This window comes from Acomys russatus, chromosome 6 (genome assembly GCF_903995435.1).
Source record: "Acomys russatus chromosome 6, mAcoRus1.1, whole genome shotgun sequence".
NCBI lineage: Eukaryota > Metazoa > Chordata > Mammalia > Rodentia > Muridae > Acomys > Acomys russatus.
Window position 1 is genome coordinate 84,993,449 of NC_067142.1, and position 20,452 is coordinate 85,013,900.

The 20,452-nt window shown below is 47.3% G+C and overlaps 1 protein-coding gene across 1 annotated transcript; it reads left to right on the forward strand.

The window, feature by feature from the left end:
• The first annotated feature begins 159 nt into the window (after positions 1–159).
• Nsl1 (NSL1 component of MIS12 kinetochore complex) lies at positions 160–19,854 on the forward strand. Its single transcript, XM_051148139.1, has 6 exons — positions 160–409; positions 2,536–2,614; positions 7,668–7,798; positions 9,575–9,629; positions 17,585–17,652; positions 19,098–19,854. The coding sequence occupies exons 1-6, from the start codon at positions 176–178 to the stop codon at positions 19,374–19,376; spliced, it is 846 nt and encodes a 281-aa protein (XP_051004096.1). The 5' UTR covers positions 160–175; the 3' UTR covers positions 19,377–19,854.
• Positions 19,855–20,452: the final 598 nt, after the last annotated feature.

A 20,452-nucleotide genomic window follows, 5' to 3' on the forward strand; every position in this document is an offset into this window, starting at 1 on the left:
CTGCTTCTGCAGGCTTCTCAACCGGAAGCCGGCCGGAACTCTGGGACCGCGGACACCCGGGGGGAACCGTATGGCTGTGGCGGGTAGAGTTTCCGGCCGGACACGTTCAGGAGCGTTTCAATGAAGGAAGCATCCTTCCGCTCTCAGCGGGCCCGCCTCAATTCAAACCGGGAAGATGGCGGGCGTTTCTGAGTCAGTGCTGGTCTCAGCCCCGCAGGATCAGAACAGCCCGGCCGCCTCAGACCCCCAGGTCACGGCATCCGCCTCTTCCCTAGAGGACTTCCGAGTGCGCTGCACCTTGAAAAGGGCCGTGGTGGAAGTGATGGAGATGTGCGGTCGCTTCGTGCAGGAGCTCGGGGCCGCGCTGCCGGAGGACGTCCGCGAGCTCGCCCTGAGGGACGCGCAGTGGGTAGGACCGGCCCCCCTGCTTCCTGGCCCTCACTCCACTCAGCCTGCCTCCAGGCTTCGCCCATGTCAGGCCTCCGCTGATCCAACGATGGCCCAGATTGACAGGGGAAATGCCAGGGAAGGCAGGTGGATGCTCGTGCCACCTGGGTACTTCATGTCCCTTGGACATACAGGGCAAACACGTATGCAATCGTAAGGAACAGGCAGCGTTATGCCCATATATTTTACTATGTACAGTACTATACGTATAAATAAGGCATCGCATTTTGCTTTCATACTAAGCTTTCGAATCGGATGGCTTATGTTTTACAAAACATCTCCTTTGGTACTAGCCGTGGTGTAAATGTTCAGTAAGGACAAAGTGGGTCCCAGCGCATGTTTACTGTCTGGTATGAGGAATTCTCCAGGACGCGGTGATCCTCCAAGTCAGCCACTTGGCTAGTCTTTTGGTCTTTGCGTTTGTTTTTGTTTGTTTTGTAGCATTGTGTGAATGCAGGAAAAACGTTTTAAGTCGAAAAGAGATGGAGAAGCTGTCTTGATGTTAGTGCCACCCTGGTGCCACTAAATTTTATTAAGATCTAGCCATGCTGGACATGACAGTGTACATCCAGCATTTGGGAGACAGATGCATGCAAGGCTGGCCCACACGATGAATTCCAGCCAGGGCTGTGTAGAGATACTGTGTGTGTGTGTGTGTGTGTGTGTCCCCGACCTGCCCCATCTGCCTTTATAACTCTTTTCCCCTTTCTTCAGTATTTTGCAAAACCCTGAGTACGAAGGTTCTGGGAAGCAGATACCGGCCTATATGTAGGGGAAATGCAGCATATTTGTGACCAAATGACAACAGTCAGAGTAAAAATAGAGGTTATCAGTCTGAAAAAAAAACAAAAACAAAAACAAAAACAAACAAAAGCTGGGCGTGGTGGTGCACGCCTTTAATCCCAGCACTCGGGAGGCAGAGGCAGGCGGATCACTGTGAGTTCGAGGCCAACCTGGTCTACAAAGTGAGTCCAGGACGGCCAAGGCTACACAGAGAAACCCTGTCTCGAAAAACCAAAAAAAACAAACAAACAAACAAACAAACAAAAATGAGGAGTGGCCGGATGTGTAGCTTACTCGTAAGAGTTCTTGCAGCACGCACAGCCAGACTGAGTGAGAGAAGAATGAAGGACTCTCCCCTGGGTTCCTGTATTGCAGCTTTGTGCGCAGCAGCTCTTATGTCTCATGGCACTTTGAGGAGTTGTCTTGGGAGGTGGCTGTAAATAAGAAGGTTTGTCTGATTCTAAGAAAAGAAAAAGACAAATGTGGCTCCTCCTCCTCCTCCTCCTCCAGACCAGGCTGACCTCAAACTCAGCCGCCTGCCTTTAAAGATTTATATTTATTATTATGCACACAGTGCTCTGCCTGCATGTACGCCTGCAGGCCAGAAGAGGGCATCAAGATCACATTACAGATGGCTGCTGGGAATTGAACTCAGGACCTCTGGAAGAGCAGTCAGTGCTCTTAACCCCTGAGCCGTCTCTCCAGCCCCCGGGATGAGATCTTAAAGAGAATTAAAAGTGGGTGTTCGGAGAGAAGCTTTGACTATGTGGATGCACCTCCACATAAAACTGAGAAACACAGTAACATTCTTTTAAAAATTTTTTAACGTTTAATTATATTCTATGTGCATTGGTATGAAGGTGTCAAAAGCCCCTGGAACTGGAACTATAGACAGTTGTGAGCTGCCATGTGGGTGCTGGGAATTGAACCCAGGTCCTTTGGGAGAATAGACAGAACTCTTAACCACTGAGCCATCTCTCCAGCCCCCACAATAATATTCTTAAAGATTCATGAAGCTGCAATGAGCATTTCAAAGGCAGATTGTATTTGCATTTAAACCTTGAGAGTTTAATATAATAGGAATTTTACCCTATAAAATGGCTTTTTCTCCTTTAGTGCTGGGAATTGAATGCAGGGCCAGTGCAGTTATTACTGTGTGGTGTGTGTATTTAGCTGTACTCCTAACATATATTTTCATTGTTTCTATCCTGTTAAACAGAGAGATTCTGTTACTGTTTTGCAAACATGTCTGAACTCAGTATTTAGAATCATGTTGCTGACTTGGCTGCTGTGAATTTATTGCAGACTTTTGAGTCAGCTGTGCAGGAGAATGTCAGCTTTAACGGACAAGCCTGGCAGGAAGCTGCAGATCATTGTTTTATGGGTATGTGACTTTTTTTTTCTCTCTGTCTTTAACTTTGTTTTCTTTTTAAAGAGAACTCAGGTTCTCTGGAAGAATATCCACTGCTCCTAACCTCTGAGCCCTCTCTCTAGTCCCATCTGGCCTTAACTTCTGAGGTTGTTTTTTTTGCAGCTAACTTTATTATTCATTCATTCTTTCTTTCTTTCTTTCTTTATTTTTGGTTTTTCTAGATAGGGTTTCTGTGTGCATCTTTGCCTATACTGGAACTCACTTGTAGACCAGGCTGGCCTCAAACTCAGAGACCTGCCTGCCTCTGCCTCCTGAGTGCTGGGATTAAATGCCTGCCACCCTGCCTGCTAACTTTATTTTAAATGCTATTTTATAATCCCTGTTTTCATTGTTTCTCTGTGGTTTAAATAAGAATGACCTCATTAGGTTTATCTGTTTGACTTCCTAGTCATCAGAGAGTGGCACTATTTGAGGAGTATTGAAAGAATTGTGTCAACTGGAGGGTGAGCTTTGAGGTTTCAGAAGCCCATGCCAGGCTCAGGCCACCCCCCACCCCCTACCCCATCACCACCACCCATTTTGTGGATCGGGATGTAGCTCTCCACATGCACCATGCTCCCCAACATGATAATAATGGACCAAGCCTTTGAACCCGTAAGCAAACCCCCTATTAAATGTTTTCTTTTATAAGAGTTGCCTTAGTCAGGCTTGTAAGCCCCTCAGAGCTAGAGAGTGCCCAGGCCCATCCTACAGAAAAAAAACAAAAACAAAATCAAACAAAAAAAAAACAAACCAGCAATCCAAGATCAATCCAAGATCAGGCTACCCTGAGAGGATTTACCCCCAAAAATTCTAAGTAAAGCCTGCCTCCTGCCCAATTCTTTTTTGTTTTGTTTTGTTTTGTTTTTTTGAGACAAGGCTTCTCTGTGTAGCCCTTGCTGTCCTGGAACTTGCTCTGTAGACCAGGCTACAGGCTAGGCTCAGACTCACAGAGATCTACCTGCCTCTGCCTCCCGAGTGCTGGGAGGATTGAAGGCGTGCCCGGCCTGCGCAATTCTTTGTTGCTTCCCTGCTGTCTTTTTCTCTCCCAATAAATTTCTTGAGTGAGATGCGTTGTGCAGTATGACTTTGTGGCATTCCTTGGCTCCCAGGATCCTTTCTGCTCTAACACAATGGTGTCTGTTCACAGCAATAGAACAGTGACTGCGACACTCTCTTTTATAAACATTTTACTTATTGTGTGGGGATGTACACACATGTAGGAGTTGTTTTCTCCTTCCACCCTGAGGGCTCCAGGATCACACGCAGGTCCTCGGGCTTGGTGGCGAGCGCTTTTACTTGCTGAGCCATCTCCCTGGCCTTAGTCTCAGTTATTTAAAAAAAAACAATTATGGAGTAAAAAGAAGAAAGTAATGTAGATTATTGAACACAGCCCAAGAGAAATTTAGTGGGTACCTTGATCTATCCTGTATGGTATCTGATATCCTAAAAGGTCTGCCATCTGTCCTTCAGACGCTTTTGCCAATAAGCTCTTCGGGGATATTGTAGATTTACCACCAGTTTAAAAAAAAAGAAAAGGCCCAGAAAATCCCTGTACATCCTTATAACGCAGGTTATAGATTTGCATTGCTTAGATGATACTTAGATGATACAGTGAAATGTTTTTACATGTAACGTTAAGCCGTATGAGTCATGCAGAGGATGCCACAAATTTTTGTTTTGTTTTGCTTTTCAAGACAAGGTCTCTATAATAGCTCTGGCTGTTCTGGACTCACTTTGTTGACCAGGCTGTCCTCAAACACATAGAGATCCACGTGCCTCTGTCCCCCAAATGCTCCCCCTCTGAGTGCTGGATCACAGGCGGGCACCACCACATTGGGCTTAGACTTGATTGTACCTTACTAATGGTGCTGGCATGCCTGCAGAGAAAGGCCAGAGTAGGAAGGAAGCATCAATAGGAGGAGAGTGACCAGTTAGAGAGAAGAGGCGGATGTCCCTACCTGAAGGGCTGTCCTGACAGGCCACATGTCTGCCTGGCCCTCAGGGCTGAGTAGCATCTCGGATGACATTCATTGCTTTGTGTTTACATTGTCCCATTGTTTGGGCTGATTATAGGCCCACTAGCAGCTCTCTGTGCTTATAACTTTCTTCTTAACAGTAGGAGAGTGCTTTGTCTAGAAAAACTTCCTTTATCTCAGAGAAGAGTAGGCCTCCAATGGGTACTAACCTACCCAGGCATCTCAAGTCACAGCAAGACTAAGCGTATCCTCTGCCACTGGGGCCTGAGAAGGCAGTGGCAGGCAACAGAGTAAGAGACATGCCCTACTCCCACTGTTAGGGGACACACATGTTGACCACACTGTACATCTGCTGCATATGTGTAGGGGGTCTAGGTCCAGTCCATGCATGCTCTTTGGTGGTTCAGTCTCTGTGAGGCCCCATGGGCCCAGGTTAGTTTACTCTGTAGGTCTTCATGTGACCTTGACACTTCCTGCTCCTTACAGCCTTCCTCCCACTCTTCCACAGAACTCTCCAAGCTCTGCCTCTCGTTTGGCTGTGGGTCTCTGCATTATTCTAGGCTTCTGTCTGCAAGCATAGCAGGGTATCATTAATAGTGACAGGAGTTGGCTCTCTCCAATGGGGTGGGTCTCAAGTTGGGACAGTCATTGGTTTGCTATTCAATCTCTGCTCCATCTTTACCCCTGCACTTGTTGCAGGCAAGACAAATTTTAGATCTAAGGTTTTATGGGTGGTGTCCCCCTCCCTCCACCGGAAGTCCCACCTGGCTACAGGAGGTGGCCCCTTCAGGCTCTTAACCCCTACTGCTAGAAGTCTCAGCTAGGGTCACCTCCCATGTACTCCAGGAACTTCCCCTATGCCAGAGATGCCCCTCACCACCAATTTCCGCTCCCTCTTCTGGTTCCCCCACCCTCCCCTGCTCTCCACACACCTGATCCCCACCACATTTTCCTCCTCACCCCCTCGCCCACCCAGTTCCCTTCCTCCATCTACTTCAGATGTCTGTTTCCTGTTCTGAGTGAAACTCAGCATCTTCCCTTGGGCCCTCCTTGGCAGCTTTGTGTCTGTGGACTGTAGTGTGACTATCCTGTAGTTTATGGCTAATATCCACTTATGAGTGAGTACACATCATGACTGTCTTTCTGGGTCTGGGTTATATCACTTAGGATGATCTTTTATAGTTCCATCCATTTGCCTGCAAATTTCACGATTTCCTTGTTTTTAATAGCTGAGTAGTATTCCATTGTGTAAATGTACCACATTTTCTTTTATCCATTCTTCAGTTGAGGGACATAAAAACTACATGGTATTGGTATAAAAAAAGGTTGGCCAATGGAATCAAATCAAAGACCTAGAAATAAACCCACACATCTAAGGGCACTTGATTTTTGACAAAGAAGCAAAAACCATACAATGGAAAAAAGGAAAGCATCTTCAAATTATGCCGGTCTAACTGGATGTCTGCATGTAGAGTAGAAGAATGCAAATAGATCCATATTTTTCACCCTGCATAAAACTCAAGTCCAAGTGGATCAAAGACCTCAACATAAAACTGGATACACTAAATCTAATAGAAGAGGAAGTGGGAAAGAGGTTTGAACTCATTGATACAGGAGACAACCTCCCAAACAGAACACCAACAGATCAGTCTCTAAGATCAGCAATCAATAAATGGGACCTCATGAAACTGAAAAGCTTCTGCAAGGCAAAGGACACTGTCCATAGGACAAAACAGCAGCCTACAGAATTGACTTGGTTTTGTTTTGTTTTGTTTTTCCGAGACTGGATTTCTCTGTGTATCCTTGGCTGTCCTGGACTCACTTTGTAGACCAGGCTGGCCTTGAACTCACAGTGATCCACCTGCCTCTGCCTCCCAAATGCTGGGATTAAAGGCATGTGCCACCACAGCCTGGCTTTAGCTTTTGTTGTTGTTTGAGACAGGGTTTCTCTGTGTATCCTTGGCTGTCCTGGACTCACTTTGTAGACCAGGCTGGCCTTGAACTCACAGTGATCCACCTGCCTCTGCCTCCCGAGTGCTGAGATTAAAGGTGTGCGCCACCACGCCCAGCTTAAATTTTTTTTTTCCCAATGAGGCCAATTGTGTCTGTGTACACTTACTTCTTTTAGGGTAATTCATTTCTGTTCCCTATCCTAAACCGTCTGAGCCCAGATTTACACACTAGTAACACACTCCTGCTCCAGCTTGCACGCCACTGTTTTACACTCCAGGGAAGATTTGATAGAACAGTTAGTTGTTGCTAAATGAGAAAGTCCCCTGTGTCACCATGCCTTTCATTTTGTTCCTGCCCCTGTCCAGGTGAGTCTGATCTCAGTGGGCACTCTTCTCACTGCTGCCATCGCAGGTTGGGTTGGCACAAAGTGAAAGCTTGTCCCTGTATGAGTTGCCTTTTGCAGTTTAGTTATTGGTGGGGAAGGGGGCAGAGGACGGACTCAGGGCCGCCCATTTCGAGCACACACTGAGCGCTGAGCTGCACCTCAGCCCTTTTCCTGTTATTTGTCCTGTGCCATTTGGATCACTTCTGTTTGGAAAGACTCCGTGTCTGTACACTTTCCTTTCCCAAACCCCTTTTCATCCATTTGCCTTTGTTTTTGTTTTTTTGTTTTGTTGTTTTTGAGACAGAGTCTCTCTGTGTACTCTTCATTGCCCTGGACTTTCTTTGTAGACCAGGCTGGCCTCGAACTCACAGTGATCCTCCTGCCTCTGCCTCCCGAGTGATGGGATTAAAGGCGTGTGCCACCACTGCCATTGCCTTTGTTTGCACCTAGATTCCAGGCTTAAATGTCATGACTTCAGCTCCACTGGTAACTGTTTCCTTGTTCTGTATCCGTGTCTTTCTGTCCTGTTGCGTGTGTCAGGTTACAAGTGCTGTCTCTGGGACGGGCTGCCTGTCTTTGTATTTCCACAGGTGCTTCAAGTTGATCAGTGCAGCGATGAGGGCTCCATTAGTTTGCCATGCTTGTTTTCTTTAATTATTTTGTAAATTGAGCCTATTTCCATGCTAACAATGGACTTTTTCTGAAATAGATTCTGACATCAAAGTGCTTGAAGATGAATTTGATGAGCTCATAGTAGACGTGGCAACAAAGCGCAGGCAGCATCCCAGAAGGATCCTCGAGAGCGTCATCAAAACCTTGAAAGCACAGCATGAGAGTCTGGTAAGATGTTTATATTTAAGTCCTTGCACAGTGTTTTACCACAATAAAAATTACTTTTCAAATAGTGCAGTCTGGCCTTGAACTCCTGATCTTTCAACCTCCACCTCTCTGGTGTGCTGGGATCACAGTATGTGCCACCACACCTGGCTGTCTCAGCATTCTAGATAGGCTTGCTTTTTCCTGTAGGTGTCAGTCACCATGCCTGTCATGTGACAGATTTATTAAAATTGGGACAAATGCAAATTAGTCCTAGATTAAACCTGAATCATAATTCAAATGAGGCAGGCCCAGAAGCAGTTTAGACTGGAGTGTAATGCTGAGGAAATTTGCTGGGGAGACATTGCCTCCCCACCCCAGGTGACTACATGCAGGCCTTAGATTGTGCAACCCTCTTTGCCTCTTTGCCTTTCGTTTTTTAAGTCAGTAGAACTTTCAAGTGTGACCCTTCCAGTAGTTTCTCCTTCAGTAATGTTTTAGGGCACTAGAGGTCTACATTTGATCTAAATATTCAGAGTCATACTTTGATAGGGAAAAAGAAATCCTGGAATATTTCCTCTTTTTCACATCTGTCCTTAAAGAAAACCCTTCCAGTCAGGTGTGGTGCCATATGCTTTTAATCCCAGCACTCGGGAGGCAGAGGCAGGCGGGTCCTGAATTATGAGGCCAACCTGGTCCACAGAGTATGTCCAGGACAGCCAAGCTACACAGAGATGCCCTGTCTCAAAAAAAGAAAGGAAGGGAGAGAGAGAGAGAGAGAGAGAAAGAAACCCCGTCCCAGACTCCAGGAGAAGTGCTTGCTGTGTGTTGATCGCATTGTCCCTCCCTCCTGGCTCACCTCCCTAAAGAAAACTCTCAAAGTATTCAGTGAAGCAAAGGGTGGAGAGACAGAGCTGCAGGGCAGCAGTGTGTTGCTCCCCCCACTTTTTCACACTTTGGCTCCGAGTGTGATTGAGCAAGAGTAATAAGGAATGTTTCCTGTTTCCTTTTGCCTGGTTGGGGAATGTCCAGCTGTTCCTATGTGCCACAGGTGTGCATAGTAATTGGCTGGTGTGGTAGTCTAGCCCCTTTTTAAAAAGGTTTCTGTGGAAATAGGAAATCTGAGTTCCAAACCTTTGCCCTGAATAAACTTCCACCACACTGTGGTCATTACCGTGTATTTTAATTTAGCTTTCATTTTAGTTTTTCAAGACAGAGTTTCTCTGCATAGCCTTCGCTATCCTGGACTCACTTTGTAGGCCAGGCTGGCCTCGAACTCACAGCAATCCACCTGCCTCTGCCTCCTGAGTGCCGGGATTAAAGGCGTGCACCACGCCCAGCTTTACCCTGTGTTTTAAACACCACTGCACCTTCACTTTGTCTTTCTGATTATAGTTTTCATAGTGTGACTTTGTACTGTATGCAGCAGGTGGCAGTACATAAAAGGTTTTCAAATCTAAGGACTCTGTCCCCAAGAGTTCAGGATCCAAAAAGAGAAAAACCTGGAGGCTGGCACTGTTGACTGTGCGCTTGCTTGTACTGGAGGCTGGCACTGTTGACTGTGCGCTTGCTTGTACTGGAGGCTGGCACTGTTGACTGAGTGCCTGCTTGTACTGGAGGCTGGCACTGTTGACTGTGCGCCTGCTTGTACTGGAGGCTGGCACTGTTGACTGTGCGCCTGCTTGTACTGGAGGCTGGCACTGTTGACTGTGTGCTTGCTCACACTGGCTGAAAGAGCTGCTTGTTTTATCTGAGGCATCGCGTGTCTAAATGGAATGTTTTCGTTTGTGCTGTGTTTAGAAGCAGTACCGTCCTGTTGTACATCCCTCGGACCTGAAATGTGACCCTGACCCAGGTAAGCCAGTTGGAGAATGTGTTGAAAATGATGCTCCCTCTATAATGGTCCCAGCTGTGAGTCTCCTCCTCCACAGCCAGTGCGTAGCACTTGCTTTTTGATTTTATAACAGTCTTCGTCATTGTGTGATCATCCTTTCTCCGATATTACGTGCCCAAGCATTGGATGCTCCAGACTGCAACTGCTCAGCTGTCTCTGTGCTTCCACAGGAACTTGCGTCTCTTTCTGTTTTTTTTTTTTTTTTAAAGATTTTATTTATTTATTGTATATGAGTGCTCTATCTGTATGTACACCTGTGTGCCAGAAGAGGAAATTAGATCATGTTACAGATGGTTGTGAGCCACCATGTGGTTGCTGGGAATTGAACTCGGGACCTCTGGAAGAACAGACAATGCTCTTAAGTGCTGAGCCATCTCTCCAGCCCCTCTTTCTGTTTTGCTGTAGGTTTCTTTTATTGTTTTCATGTGTTCAGATCCTGTCTTTAATATGGTCTGCCTGGTTTTGTACATTTTTATTATATTTTTATATTATCTTCTTGAGTTCATTTGGTTCAGTCCCAGTGCTGATAAATATAGCTAGGCCACAGTTGGTGAGTGCCTCTTAGATTCAGACCATAATCTTGTCCTGTGGAACTCGGTTATTTTCTAGTGTCTGGCCCCCCAGGCCCCCCTTGGGGAGCCCTGCCTGGACACAGTGCCCTTTATTCTCTTGCTCTGTCTCCCAGTTCGGACATGTTGTGCTGTGGCTCTGCTCTCTCAGTGTCCCTGTGAAGCTGTGGCTGCTCTGCATGTTACCCGACCATACAGTCTGTACAACGCTTCTGGAGCGAGAAATGGACCTCTGTGCCCGCTGCGTATTGATAAGCCCAGGGCTTCTGCTGACAAGTTTAGTTCTTCTGAATAGCAGATAGAATTCACTGTTACGACTTTCTTATTGTCCTGTGGAGAATAGAACCTGGCCCTGCTACACGAGTGCTTGCCAACGCACCACATCCCCAGTGAGCTTTGTGTGTGTCGTGGTTTTTGAGGCCCCATTATGTAGCTCAGGCGACCCTTGAACTCATCGTCATCCTGCCTCCCCCTCCTGGTGCTGGGATTAGCTGTGAACCACCATGTCTCACTCAGTAGTCGTTTTTTGATACTTGGTGATTTATCAAGCAAATTTTCAAAATTCTGAAATAACTATTGGCTTTAATTTTATGCCTTCCTTCTGGGTGTATGTACTTGTTGCTTGTACGTTCTTAGGCTCCTTAGATAAAGGTTGTGAAAGGCCAGCTCTGAGTTTCTAGTCTGTCTTTGCTCTTTTATTTTTTTATTTGCTTTCATCATGTTGACTGTATTGAACTCATGACCCCAGAGCAGTAGAAGATTGAGGTGCATGGGATCACAGATGTGTAACCTGTTTTCATCTTCAGAAGGAATGCTGACTGCCCTCGGTTCTCACACAAGGCATTGGTGGCCTCGGTGGTCTCAGTGGCCTCCTTAGAAACCGAGTCAAGCCAGGTGTCCTGTGCATGCTTGCTTGTTTGTGCTCAGGAAATACATTGGAAGTAAATAGGAAGCTCTCAGCTGGCACATTCCTGCTGAATCTGCAGGCTTTGGAGGTTCATGTTCCCTTGTTTAGTCAGCACACTGACCCGGAAGCAAAACTGGGCTTATTACCCAATCTTTCATTTCCACTTTTTCATTTCCCTCAGTTTTAGAAAGCAGGCAGCTAGGGAAGAGTGTTCTCAGGGTGCTGAACTTCCACATTTTTTACGGGCACACCCCCTCCCCCTGCCCCCACCGGCCTATTTTCTGAGTGTTTACTGATAAGATGTGGCTCTTGTTGTCTGGAGCAACCCTGAGCAGTCGTTAGTATAAAGTCCTGAGGTGAGGAGAGTCTTTCCCCACTGCCCAGCACTAACCATGCAGTGATGGCAGAGGTGCATTAAGTTTGTCTATAGTCACACTTGCGGTCTAGGCTGGCCCTGGGGGTTCAGCTCCTGTTTCCTGGCAGTGCTGCCTGGCTTCCAGCACTGCTGAGTCTCGGCAGACACTCAGAGCAAGGATATGTCAGAGTTCACATGTGCACCTAGGCTGAGAGAGAGACGGACAGACAGAGACAGAGAGATTGTTTTGGAGGTAGGTATGAGTGCCTATGGCCAGGGAATAGAGATTTAGGCTACTTCAGATTCCATGTTACAATGTGGTAACAGTTGCTTGGCATTTTGTGATAGCAGAGAAAACCATAAACCGAGAGGCTGTCGGGGTCCATCAGTGGAAGTGCCAGCAGGTGGCTCCTCAGGTGCACTCTGACAGCACTGGTAGCCTTTGGGTTGACAGAGCCTGGGCTCCGTTTACAGACTTTGTACAAAGACCTCAGGCCACTGACAAAGGAGGGCACACACCTGGAAGGCTAACGATGGCTGGGACGATGCGGCTCTGGGCTGGAAGCATCTTACCCTGAGAAGGCTCCCTGTGAGGTGCTGTTCTTCTAGGAACTTTCTGTTGGCCTTGGTAGAGTGGTACACACTGGCGCCAGGGGAACCCACCCCGTCTCTTAGACGGCTCGGGCCAGCCACCAGCACTAGGAGACTCCCGTATCAAGACTGCTTCCGTGTTCTTCCCAGACACAAAACACAGCTGATTGGCTTAGCATCACTGGGACGAAGACAGCAAAATGCTGATTGCTTTGAGTTTCCTTAGCAAGTATTCATGCTGGAAAATGATGTTTTTCTTAAAATTTTTATTGACTTACTGTGTATGTTTGTGCAGGCAACACCTGTGCGTGCTGCAGCATCTGAAGTCAGAGGACGACTTACAGAAGTCACGTCGTCCAATTGGCAGCAAATGCCTTTTCCTGCTGAGCCGTCTTGCCAGCCCAGAAACTAATCCTTGCGTATATACAGTATAGCCACGTGTTTAATGAGTAATGAGTTTTGTTCACTTTTGGGTTCTGTTTTTGAGACAGGATCTTGCTAATGGTCAGGATGACCTGGAATGTGTGGTCCTCTTCTCCTCGCTGCCTGCCTTCTGCACTGAGGTCACAGGTGGCTGGCACCTTACTGACTTGTAGAGCTCTGCCTGTTCCTCCCCACCCCCATCTTTATTTTTGAAAAGTCTTTCTTTGATTCTATTCCTAGAATTATTGATAGCTTGGGTTTTACTTTATCTTGTCTTGTCTTTTATTTTTTGTTTTTGAGACATCATATGTCTCTGGCTGGTCTGGAACTTGTTGTGTACACCAGGCTGACTTCAAGTTCAGAGAGATCCGCCTCCTCTGCCTCCCAGGTGCTGGGATTACAAGTGATACCACCACGAACTGCAGAAATGTTCTCGTTTTGAAAGGAAAGTATTTAATTTGCTTGATTAGAGAAAGAAGAGGTATTGTAAATCCAGAGTTAGACATTTAATTTCAGAATGGCACCGGGCATATTTTTATTCCAAGAAGCTTTCATTATGCTGGAGCTGAGTTTTGCCCTTTTGCAAATTACATTTTTTTTTTAAGATAAATTAATTTTGTGTATACAGTGCTCTGCCTGCATGTACACCTGCACACCAGAAGAGGACATTAGATCTCATAGATGGTTGTGAGCCACCATGTGGTTGCTGGGAATTGAACTCAGGACCTCTGGAAGAGCAGTCAGTGCTCTTAACCTCTGAGCCATCTCTCCAGCCCATGAATTACATTTTCAGGAAGATAGTATATGATTTCTGGTAAGGTGATACTTTTTAGAGAGCTACAGTGGATTCCAGAAGATATGAGTTCTAATTCTATCTCATTGCAGTTCCCTTTCTCGGGTTATTTGTAAAAGGAAGCATGAGATATGCTCTGAAATGGCCTAAGAATGACAGACTGTGTGGTGACCACAGCAGTCCATAGAGCAGAACAGGCTTCAGGGTGTGGGTGTGTGTCTGAGGTCTTAGCTGTCACAGGCAGGTTCCTCAGAAGCCTCATTTGTATTCGCCAGCTTCACCTTTTGTTTTGTTTTGTTTTAGACAGCACCTTTCTATGTAGACCTGGCTGCCCTAGAGCTCGCTATGTAGACCTGGCTGTCCTGGAGCTCGCTAGGTAGTCCAGGCTGTCCTGGAGCTCGCTATGTAGACCTGGCTGTCCTGGAGCTCGCTATGTGGTCCAGGCTGTCCTGGAGCTCGTTATGTAGTCCAGGCTGTCCTGGAGCTCGCTATGTAGACCTGGCTGTCCTGGAGCTCGCTATGTAGTCCAGGCTGGGATTAAAGGCATGTGCCGCTGCTGCCTGCTGTCCACTAACTTCACCTTTAATCTCTGTTATTCTTGTAGAAAAAGATCAGTCTACTCAGCCCTCACATCTTACACCATGTAACTGCCCTGCAGTGTAAGCCGTCGCTGCTGCATCCCTTCCAGTGTGACTGTTGCTTCTCTCTCTGTTCTGTCCTATCTCTCACTGCTTTTCTCCCAGAACTGTAAATTCTGAGGTGTGGTAAACACTTGAGGTTAGATAGGGTTTCTCTGTGTAGCCTTGGCTGTCCTGGACTCACTTTGTAGACCAGGCTGGCCTCAAACTCACAGCCACCCGCCTGCCTCTGCCTCCTGAGTGCAGGTTTTTCAGGTGTGAGCTTCCCGCACTAGGCTCCATCAGTCTTGTTTGTAACCTTCCATCTTCCTAGTGCAGTCTTTCCCAGCTGCCCTCGCCTGCGTGATCGTATCTGTCCCTTTCACCTCTATCCTGGGAATTTCCTCACTCCTCTCCTGCTGTGGATCACGTTTCCTGGTTCCTGTTTTCTCCTGTTTCTGGTTTATTTCCTTATTTGGGTAGAGTGTATTCTATCCACCTACCTACCTCTGACGCTGTACTCCCCAGTCCATTTGCCATCAGATCCCTGTTTAAGGCAAACTTTCCATAGTACAGTCAGTTCCTCTGTGAGTTGATGTCACCAGCTCCGATTAAGGAAGTGTCCACTATCATGTCTGTGTCCTGCCATATCTTTCAAGCACCTACTCTGAGGTTCTGTGATCACCACTAAAGATCCCAGGACTAGAGAGAGAGCACAGTCCGTGTCCCAGGAAGTTCTCAATGACTGGGGGAGTCCAAGCTTCTCACTGTTGTCCATACTGCCCTCTAGTGGCTCTTCTGAAGAAGGCGGAAGCTGTTTGGAGGTAAAGGATGGTGTGGCAGAGGCACACACAATATGTATGTATTAAAGACCATCGCCATCTAGGTACTTGAGTGTGATAGCTAGAAATATGATAAACATTTTAAACTGTTTTCAAATGTGCCTTATTACGTTTTCACGTACACAGTAAATATAAGAGATTATCCAAAAAACCTGTAGTCACATGTAGTCTATTGTGCTTTTTCAGGTCAATAATTGAGCCTGCTTCTTTAAGTTTAGGAGTATTTTATCTGGGAGAGAGTAAAGTGAGGAACGAGATGTATCGGATACCCCCAGAGACCTGAAGGTTTCCCCGTAGGCTTGCCTGGTAGCCAAGCGTTTAACACATTGGCCTTTGAGGAACATTCTAGACTCACTGGTATATTATAGATAGCCACTCACTGAGAATTTTAATTGACACTTAGGACTAAGTGCATTGATTTGATAGCATACTGCTCCAATGTTGGATTGATTACCTGTTACTTAATAAATTATCTCAGAATTGAACAGCTTAAAACAATAAACACGTGTTATATCCCTTATGATTTCTGAGGCCGTTAACCTGGTAAAAGGGGCTTTAGTTCCTCAAACCACAGGAACTGTAAGTTACCAGTCCTGCAGAGAGGAAAAGGACCTCATGCATATGAGTGTGCACACTGAAGTGGGGCTCATCAGGTCATCGTAGGCTAGCTAATGTGCACAAAGTTGCTGTACTAGGGTTCTCTAAAGGAGCAGTGGATGGAATGAATATGAGAGAGAGTGTGAGTGAGAGTTATTAGAGTGACCCGCAGCTGTGGCCTGTGTAGTTTCACTATGGCTCTCTCCTGACGCAAAGGCCAAGGTAGCTGTTCAGTCAGTTTCCACTGGTTCCTATAGAGCTGCTGCTGTTGAGTCTACATTGAAATCCCAGAGAAGTAGGATCTAATAACAGTGAAGGAGCGCCTCAGCAGCAGGATGGATGAACTTCCTAGCAAGAGTGAGGGCAAGCAGGCAAAGAACAGAAGCTTCCTTCTTCCCTGTCCTTTCATGTGGCTCCCATCAGAAGATGTCCAGATTTAGGGTGCATCTTCCAATGGCAAGTGATGGAATTAGGAAAACCCCTCCCAGACTTACAATCACATCGACAACAACAATTAACCATAGTTGTGGTAGAAATACACAGACAACTTAGCATGTGGGGCTGGGGAGAGGACTCAGCAATCAAGAGCACTAGCAGCTCTGAGAAGGAGACAGGAGTTGGGCTCTCCTAACCTCTTTTAAGTCCAGCTTCAGAGGAGCTCACAACCTTCTCTGGCTGCTGTGGACATGTTCATACGTGAGCGCACACACACATGTGGACATGTTCATGCATGGACACACATAAACAAAACAGAGTGTGCCATCACTGATAGATAGCCAGGCTTGTGCACCAGGGTTCTGGAGCAGCCCACTCCCCAGAAGGAAACTCTGCAGGCGTTTCCCTTCCTGGTCCCTGGCAAGACCGGGCTGCATTCTGACTCCGGCTTTGCCTGTGGTAAGTGCAGCCCTGCAGTGCGCACCTTCCCGCAGTGTCTGCTGAGGTGTTTCTAGTGCTGCTTTACTCTTTTTGTGGCTGGTGACCAAAGTGTGCCTGGTCAGTATTTATTCTCAGCATGAGACACCCTAGAGTCACTGGGAGCCAGAACTGTCAGAGTCCTTCGCCTCCCGAGTGCCCAAATTGTGGCCCAAACAATTGTGGCCCAAAATGTTGGACCCTGGGGGTCCAATTGAACCTCAGTTAAAGGATTACCCCATGAGGGAGCTGGTTTGTATAAGAAAGCTGGCTATGCATGAGCCAGTGGGAGAGTAAGCCAGTAAGCAGCATTCCTCTTGGGTTCCTGCCTTGGCTTCGCTCAGTGGTAGATGGTGACCTGTAGGTGAAGTCAGATAACACTTACGTCCCCCAGCTGCTGGTGGCAACTGGCTTAGTCAGGTTTCAGCTGCCATGAGAGACCTCATGATCACAGCAGCGCTCACATTTAGCTGGGGCTGACCTACGGTGTCAGAGGTCTGTCCAGTGTCGGGGTGGGATTCACGGCGGCTTGCAGGCCAATAGAATGCTGGAAAGGTAGCTGGGAGTTCTACATCTGGATCAGCAGGCAGCAGGGAGAGAGAGATGCTGGGCATGGCTTGAGCATTTGGAACCTTAGAGCCTACCCCAAGTGACATACTTCCTCCAACAAAGCCACACCTACTCCAGCAAGGCCACACCTCCCGGTAGTGCCACTCCCTAGTGACCAAGCATTCAAGTATATTCAAACCACCATAAAATGACAGTTAGCAAAGCATCAGAATCAAGTTAGAATGGTGTTTCCCCTGGTGACTGCTGTGTCTGGGATGCAGCACTCAGGAGGCAGAGGCAGGTGGATCGCTGTGAGTTCAAGGCCAGCTTGATCTACAAAGCGAGTCCAGGACAGCCAAGGCTACAGGATTCCTCGCCACCCTGCCTCTCAGTTTCCAGCCTGGCAGCCAACTTAACACAGGGTGGTGGCCTTTCCATTTATCTTGATGAATTAAATCCGACATTGATTTTGGTAGATTATGAAGTACTTGGGTCAGGGTTGGTGCACACCTTTAATCCCAGCACTAGGGAGGCAGAGGCAGGCAGATCTCCTTGAGTTTAAGGCCAGCTTGGTCTACAGACTGAATTCAAGGACAGCCAGGGCTGAACAGAGAAACTCTGCCTCAAACAAACAAAGTACTCTTAGAAAGATGAGAATAAGGTGACTCGTCCTTACAGATTTCTGTCTGGATTGCATCTAAATGTCTTTAGGATTGGCTAATTAGATAGAAGCTAAAATACTGTTTGGTGGTTTCTTGCAGCTTCTCGTGTGGAAAATTTGAAATCCCGTGGAGAAGACATAGCTAAGAAAATCAGTGACGCCATGAAGGTAAAAGTTGTGCTAAGTATGTAGCGTGGGAAAGACCAGTGCTCACCGTCGGGCACAGGTGTGTTTGGGGCTGCAGGAGGAGGCTCAGGAGTCCCATGGGATCTCCATTATTAGGTTCCATTTATTAGGTGCCTACTGTGTGCCAGATAATCTGCCTGGCAGGTACCCATTTATCAGGTGCCTACTGTGTGCCACATAGTCTATGTGGCAGGCACTTCCTGGAAGCCAGGTATTCTGCTGGCTTCTCTAGTGGGTCATACTTTATGAGCTGTGTTGGCAGCTGGTCAGACACACTGGGATAATAATGTTGGTAACATTTATGGACCGTGTGTCTGCTTTACGCTTACTATCTCATTTAATTCTCTAGGTATGTTAGCCCCCGATTTATAGATGGGAAAACTGAAGCACTAAGCCTAAATAAGTTGCCCAACCAAGTGACTGAGCCGGGGTATCTGGCTTTGGAATTTGTTCTTTTGTTGTTTCTGCTTTTGTACTGGGCTTGAACCCAGGCCTCACATATGCTTAGCACATGCTGTGCCCGAGCTGCTCCCTCACCGGGGAGTCTTGCTCTTAATCACTGCATTACACTGTTCCAGCTGCAGACCCTCAAAGCCACAATGACATGGCTTCTAAGGGGACATTATTTTATCTAAATATAAGAACAAATTCCTGGTACATAGAAATTAGTTTTAAACTCCTGCTGAACCTTCTCAGTTCTGAAACACACTTTCTGTGGCATTACTTTGTGGTTTGTGTAATTCTATGTTTTCTGATAATTGATCATTTTGCTACTTTTATCCTATTCTCGATCCAGCCTCGGTGGGCCAGGCACTGAGCCTGCTTCAGTTTTGTAACACAGCGTGACTGACACAGATGGGGTCACTCGTGTACTTCCTGTCGGTTGTGTCTGTCATGTTTTAGGCATGGAGTCCGGTTCTCTGTTTTGAGGACATGGCCTCACTGTGTCCCACAGGCTGGCTTCAAACCAGCTGTAGTCACCGAGTGCGGGCGTTACCTTCCTGTCCTGCCGTGGCTGGCCACGGGGAGCTCTCAGCAGAGTCTAACTGCTGACTGTCCCGCCCATTGCAGCGCCTGCTGCCGCTGGCCTTGATCAGGACTCTACAGCATGGCCGCCCTTCAGGCTGGGAATTCGTAGCTCTGAATTTCCCTTGCTCCTATCAAACTTAACATCACCACCAGTTGTTGTGGGAATAACCCATATGGTCTGAGTCTTAGCTTTTAATTAAAATCCCTCCACTTAAACTAGGATTTTAAAACACAGAGCCAGATATGTATAACCACACAGCACCAGGTCTTAGCGCTAGAGTTGAAGTAAAGAATTCCATCCTGGGATTTAAAGAATGAACAGTCAGTGTGTCCATGTCTGTGTATAGTGTGCCTGAGTCTGTGCGTTCACCTTTCAACCTGAGGTCTTCCTTCCCAAGGCTTTGCCTGTGCTAATTGAACAAGGAGACGGCTTTTCCCAGGTCTTAAAGATGCAGCCTGTCATCAAGCTACAGAGGATCAACCAGGAAGTCTTCTCCAGCTGTTATGGGAAAGCAGATACCAAGCCTGACAAGGTTGTCACACAAGTAGAAACCACGCCAACTGAGACTGTAGCCAGGAAAGCCTCAAACGTAGTGCTAAAGAGAAAGCAAGCCCCGGACTGCTCCCAGAGAAAGTGCTACCCGCTGCGGCTGAAGAGAATTAATCTCGATATATAAGCTCTGTTTGTTGGGGAGCTGAAAGTTAGTGCTCTCAACATGTGGTCACAGTCTGAGGCCTGGGAGACGTCATTTAAAGTAGCAGTGACAATGTGCAGGTACTATGCGCTGTGGGGGTTCGTGGGCTGTGGTGGAATGCTGTACTTCTTTCCGAGTCTCCCTGTGCAGTAGGAAAAGCCCTCGCAGTGTTGCACACCTGTCCGTGTCCTCACATGCCATCAGCTCGGCTGCCTTCCTGCTTTCCACGCTTCCCAGGGGGACATGCTCGAAGGGGTTTTCTTGATGTGCAGCTCTCTCTGGTGCTGCTTAACTCCGATGGTGGCTGTTCTGACCATGCCTTTTATGGCGTTAAAGTTCAGTGGTTGATTTCACTTCAGAAGTGCCCAAACAGGCAAGGCTAGGACACCAGGCTGTGTGGCAGCATGGTGGGTTTCCAGGGAGCGAGTGCTGTGGAGCAAGATGGGAGCAGGAGCTTGGAGGCGTGTCTGCCTGAAAGGCCTGTTCCACACACATGCTCTACAGTGATGCTCAGACGGGCTTGGACTGACCAGCGAGTGCTGGGCATGGATGTGACTGTGGCTGAAGCACTTGCTTATTAGTAGTGAGCTTTGAGAGGTGCTCAGTCCTCAATGCACAGACTGGGTGACGAGGAACCCCAATGGTATTTGGGGCTCACTACAACAGGAGTTCTTTTTTTTTTTTTTTTTTTGGTTTTTCGAGACAGGGTCTCTCTGTGTTAGCTTTGGCTATCCTGTACTCCCTTTGTAGACCAGGCTGGCCTCGAATTCACAGTGATCCTCCTGCCTCTGCCTCCCGAATGCTGAGATTAAAGGCGTGCACCACCACACCTGGTGCACAACAGGAGTTCTTAACGAGGGTTGTCTTCCCAGGCACCTTTGGTAATGATGAAGATGCTTTGCCTGCTGTAACAAGATTTGGAGCGGGGTGCTGCGGGGGGGAGGGTGCCGCACATGTCCCAGTGGATGACACAACTAACCTTTTGCCCCAAGACCAGTGACGCTGAGGTGGAGAGGCCTGCTGAGGGGAGAGCAGGCCAACAGCAGAAGGAGGTGTGT